This window comes from Atheta coriaria, unplaced genomic scaffold, assembly GCF_025399875.1.
Source record: "Atheta coriaria isolate IRGN ID8LTWV9N9 unplaced genomic scaffold, Caltech_Dcor_3.1 hic_scaffold_6_pilon, whole genome shotgun sequence".
Taxonomy (NCBI): Eukaryota; Metazoa; Arthropoda; class Insecta; order Coleoptera; family Staphylinidae; genus Dalotia; species Dalotia coriaria.
Window position 1 is genome coordinate 3,640,180 of NW_027045448.1, and position 6,000 is coordinate 3,646,179.

Below are 6,000 nucleotides of genomic sequence, written 5' to 3' on the forward strand. Positions count from 1 at the left end.
CGTCTTGACGTAATCCTCATTTTATTATCTCATAAAATCCGAACGGATTGTCAATATGTTCACACTATGTTGAATGAGAAAGTTTGATTTGGGGATTAATTTTTTTTAAATTTCAGCTCCATATTGCTGCAGCAAACGGTTACATGTCAGTAGTCGAGTTCCTCTTAAAAAATAACGTAAATACGGATGTCAAGGACAAGGACGACTGGCGGCCGGCTCATGCAGCAGCTTGTTGGGGACACGTAAGTTAAATACAATTTAATTAAAGTACGATTTTTTTTTAATGCATAATTTTAAATTTAAAATTCTTATTTCGTACTGCGCTACTATTCATAAATCACTTTAACAAAATGAAACTTATATACAAGCTACAATTTCCTAGTCCAGTCATTTAATCGCTATAGGCGCCTGCAAAGGATGCGTATTGTTTGTTCAGACGAACGGTTATTAACAACATCGCCCTTAGACTCGAGACTCGACCATTGTTTACTTGTTTTTCCCATAGTCACGAAACGACTGTGCCGTTCTGTGATGAATAGTTTGCAGGCTATGCAAGCTATTAAGGGCAGACACTGAATAGATCGATAATAATTAACCGTTCTCAACTATGTCATGTTGCAGCTAGAAGTGCTGGAGCTCCTGGAGCTCAACGGGGCAGATCTTACGGCCAAGAATAAACACGAGGAAACGCCTGCAGGTAAATCCTACTTGAAAATTTAGCACATACTCACACAAATAGCTTAGAAACGAAGTCCAATATTACATATGATAACATAATACGTTCATGGTATTTTATCTTTTTTTTTTTTTTAGATATTTGTGAAGATCAGGAAATGAAAGATAGGATTACTGAACTAATTATGGAGCAGGAGCATAAACGTGCTGCTGAAGCCCAGAAAAGAACAAAGGTGAAAAGGACGCAAAGCAGCAATACAAGGACACAGTCTGTGCGGCGAACGTCGTTGCGTGATAAGGGCCAGACGGCTCGGAGGGACGCGGCCGAGGAGTTACGCTTTAGGCGAGAGGCGGTACAGGTAAGTTTGCAGAGTTGTATTTCACATTAGCGATGTATTATTGCGTTGCGTTTTAATCTAATGGAACGTGTCCTATTTACGGTTGAACATTGTAGTTAGCACACGCTCATATGTCTATGTTGTTGCCAAAAGGATCCAGAAAATTTGGTAACATTCTGAATATTTGAGTGAAGTTTATCTTGCAGTAGGGCCTTAAAACGTTAGGATGCGTGATGCATGATGGAAGTATTTGCACACATAGCTGTAAATCTTTCTAGAAAGGGATGACACAAACATTGATATGATTAGATTTGCAGCGATGAGTTTAAGTATCATACCCGTAGGAAAGGGTAAATCAGAGATTTTCTCGAGGATTTCGATTAAAGAGATTAATTATGCTTTATAGAAAAATATTTTCTTGAAGATTTTTTATACATGAAAATGTACTAAAATCGTATTTTCTGTAAAGAATATATTTAAGAAACTTTTTTCTAACTTCGCATTTCGCTGCTTTCTTAACTAACATCTTCGTCTTGCTCAAATAAAAGAAAAGTAACAGATAGCGCTTGAATCATGCGTCCTAAAAGTTTTTCAATAAATTCGGCCGTTTTCAAGTCTTTCAAATGAAAAGAACATGCAAAACACAATCATACTAAATGCTGCGCGTCTTTGAACCGCAATGGTACTCGCTTACATTCAATTTCATGAAGTAATGAGTTGTAGAAACTTAAATTTAACAAACTCATAGTTTACGTTGATCCAAATTGTTTATAGTACCCTCTGCACCATAATAATGAAATTTTGACTATATGCAATTGATTATGTTGCAAATTGCTATCTAAACTAATTACATTAGTATTTACACAACGCTGCGGCCGCAGCGTAAACATAATATGTAATGCGTCTTCGATTAACGTAACATGAAACATCGCACACCATGTACTAGTGTAGCACGCTCTTCCTAATTATTAAAATCACAATTAAGCCAACCGCATACACGGTGTACTCATTATTCATTTGCTACATGTTTTTATTATTCATTCTACGTTTGAACAATCAAGCGAGTAGAAGAACATGCAACTTCTTACGGCAAATAACGTTTGCGCTGTGTATAACTTCAATCTTCTTGCAGCCTTATTGAATATTGTTTGAAGTGTGAAGAACGTTCTACTTTACATTTAGCTGAATGGAACTTGTATAAGAATTTTAATTATACATTTGAATTACTTATCTTGTTCATTTGTTTTGGTTTTGTTTTTGCATATTATTAGTTTTAGTATGGTACCATCAATGGCAAAGCATTTTGTGTTGTAACAAAATGCACCTGCATCTATTTATTACAGTTGCTTTCGGAATTGCCCCGTTTTGCCAACTTTACTATCGAGATTTATACGTTTTATGTTTTATGCGCTTTAATATTGGCAGGAAATGCAGCGGATATTGCAAAACGGCATGGCACAATCAACAATGTAATGTCGTAACTTGAACTGCAAGTATTCATAATATAGGGAGTGATAATTACAAGGATTTATAATTAATTAAAACCACATTTAACGATTGCACGTGGTCAAAGAAAATCGAAATCGAGATAGTGAAACTAGCAAGTACTATGTAAACAAACAATTTATTTATATGAACGCAATGATACATTGCACTCTAATTAACGTAATAATTAATTCAGTTTTGTTTGTTAATTATTTTTTTAATTTCTTAATACGCGTTTTCGTAATTTCTCTTTTTATTTTAATTGATACGCAATATACACGAAATGTGACATAGTAAGAGTTGTTATTTTTAAATGCACATTGTCTCAGCCATTATAGGATTAATTAAAGGTACATACACATTTTATTGTCGAAAATATAAAAATGCGTAATTCAAATATAATGCAATACATTAAAATTGGCAATAACATGCCGATCATAACATTGTCTAACACGCAATTACTCATAGTATACGAAGCTCATATATGCGTTTTGACGACGTGCCATCGACACTCCTAGAACTGCGCAACCCATGCAGGAATATTAAATCGCTCACTTTGGTGCGTTACCACCTGAGTGGTACCTGAGTGGCTGCTTGTTCAACCTTCTTGTGCGCCGTTTCGCGTCTTTACAACATCGAACTCATTCCACCATGATACTATTTCACTTTTTGTTTTTAATGCGATTCAGTTTTTTTCTTTTCACTTAATTTTCGTCGAGCTTTCGTGGTGTATGTTTCGAGCGTGGCGTCAAGCAAAATTGCAATTTAAAACGTGCGCTGCGATAAAGTGCTTTGGGCTATTTGTAATAAATGCATGTCGCCTGCAGTGCAATTTAGTGAGCGTTTCTTGAGAAGTGCAGTGTTTATTATCAACACTTTGTTGAACTTCGGCATTGCACACTACTGTGCTCAAAGAATTTTTGGTGCAACTGTTTGTTATGTACTTCGTAATCCCATTCCACGGGTGTTCGGACGTGTCCGCGACGGGAACGCTGTATTAACTTAGACAACTGTAAAAAGGGCGCACCAGGATGAAGCGTACTAAGAAAAACACCGGCGTTATTTTGGTTTCGTTCAAAGTAAGTCCTGAAGCCTGGATTAACAAAAAAGAACGGAAATAAATTATAAATTTATTTCAAATAATAACTTCAAACCCTTGTAGTGAATATATTTATACATTAGATTTGAAAATTGTAATTTTAGGGGGTTTATACTTTTTTACCTTGAAACATTATAAAATCATTATTATACATGGGCGATTTGTTTACATACCGGCTATTTTTGGAAGTTTTTGTTTGCCACAGAATTGCTCTGTGACACTGCTCTTGCTCTGAATTATGTTCTTCCCTGTAATCAAACAATAGTTAATCGACGGAATAAGCGAGTTGGAAACAATGAACAAGCGTGCCGAAACACTACGACTGTTATAAACATCCAAGATAAACATAAACTATTTCAATCCCTCTTCACAAACAAATAGAATTAAATATAAAGTACACTACAGTATTCGCAACATAAGTTGAAGGAAACATCTTCCGCTAAGCTATTAACTTAATGTTTGCTTCAGTTTGTTGTTACACGGAATTAATATAAAACAACAGCAGCTAACGCGCGTGTGCCAATCAATTACCTACATTTATTACTTTTACATTTGAACTTTATGAAATACTATCTAGTTATCCATACACCTGGAACGCTACTGTTCAGTGAATGTATGTATTCTAACCGGGAATATTAGATTGATTAAATACCTTGTATATGATGAACACATTTGAAATAGTCTTCATATCAGAATTATGACTGCTTATATGCGACTGGATCAGGATTTATTATGTTTTGATTTATAATTTGGTTTATTAAAGATACTTTAATATGAAATATATTTCAAATCTAGTAACATATATGTACTTATCGTGAAATTTTGATTTTTAGGGACTCAACACGGACGAACAATTAGTCCAAATGAACGGTTCGTTACAAAATGGCATTACGCCTCAAGTCAACAATAATCACCATGCTAAAGAACCAAACAACGAGCGAAGTCTAGTGGCTGCCAACATGAATAGCTTGGAGGGGTTGGAACGGCGTGCTCCCGATGGCAAAGACGATGATGACGATGGCCTAGTCGAAGAGGTAATCGAGTGTAAAAACGATAAAGGATATAACAGCAACGGTGACGCAAAGGTTACTGTCGTCCACGTATTGGTGACAATTAATGGCACGGGAACGCTCGCCGATCTTAAAAAGCAGCGCATGCAAATGCGTACTTCCAGCGCTCCGGACATTAACAGCCCGGGTTCGCCAGTGAGCACCATCTCTGATGGTGGCGACTCCAACACTGCAGCCGCAGCCGCTGCGGCGATGGCCGGTCTCCTTAAGTTCACGACTGATGAGGTGGTTGGAGCGGAAAAGCCAAGAAAGTGTTGTGTTATCGTTTAGCGCGGTTTTATTTTTTTAAATATTTTCCGAAATTAGGCAAACTTACAAAATAACATTTATGGAAAATACATTGATAAAATTTGAAAATCAGTGCTTGAAAGTCTGAATTTATATATTATTGAATTATGAACCTAAATGATCCTGCTAATTAAAATTGCAAGATGAATTTTATTTAATTGTTTTATAAGCATTGTTCATTACTTGATTTTAACTGAGATTCCAAGATAATTATAAAAGCACGTGCAATGAACGTGGTAACTCTTTGAACAAATGTGAAGCACCAAACGGAAACGAAACATTCCCAATGTAAAATACAGTACCAGTTATGATGTGATTACAGATACATTCTAAGGATGATTGAACATTTTTCGTATTTTTTATTCTTTTTTAAAACATCCAATATATTTGGCATTGCCTCTATTAGCTTTAATTGTTTTCAACAACTATTTCACAAAATTGTTTACAAACAATAACGAAAACATCAAAAATTAGCAGTTATCAAATAATGGTTTCGAGGAAACGGCTTTTGTTCAATTGTACACTTAGAATTCTTAAATATGTGAATTGGTTCATAATTTTGTAAAACGTAATTGACGAAATTTTTGTTTGTACATAGAAAATAAGATTGTAACCATAAGCAGAAGGAAGCATAATGTAAATTTCTATACATATTATTTATTTCTTAGCGAGCAAATATTTTATGTAATGAAGAAAACAGGAGCCGTCTCGGGCGTATCGCATGCAATTTTATTTATAATTACCAGTTCATTATAAAGGACACACTCCGCACATTAGTTTTTACATACATAGATTACATAACTATTCAGCATTTTGTATCATAATCATGTTCTATAAAGCAGTTAAAAATATATAAAGTTTGAGGCAAATTGTAACTGTTAAATTCAGCAAATGTTGTGAATTTATATATACTGAATTGTTATGTGACGGTAGAAGAGACATAAGGTGAAGAACACACTAATTACAATTACTCGGTCTAATTAAGAGACGATGAATACTAAGTACTTGAAAATGAGAGAAAAATAAAGTTTCAAGTCAAATAAAA

The 6,000-nt window shown here is 34.9% G+C and overlaps 1 protein-coding gene across 3 annotated transcripts in view; it reads left to right on the forward strand.

The window, feature by feature from the left end:
* The window catches only part of MYPT-75D (Myosin phosphatase targeting subunit 75D), a 35,159-nt gene extending 29,159 nt beyond the window's left edge, over positions 1 to 6,000 (forward strand). For all 3 annotated transcript variants that reach the window (XM_065304828.1, XM_065304829.1, XM_065304830.1), the window contains exons 5-8: positions 117 to 242; positions 622 to 697; positions 814 to 1,034; positions 4,431 to 6,000. In XM_065304828.1, the coding sequence (XP_065160900.1) occupies positions 117 to 242; positions 622 to 697; positions 814 to 1,034; positions 4,431 to 4,937 (930 nt within the window). In that variant the 3' untranslated portion in view covers positions 4,938 to 6,000. The remainder of the gene's footprint in view (positions 1 to 116; positions 243 to 621; positions 698 to 813; positions 1,035 to 4,430) is intronic.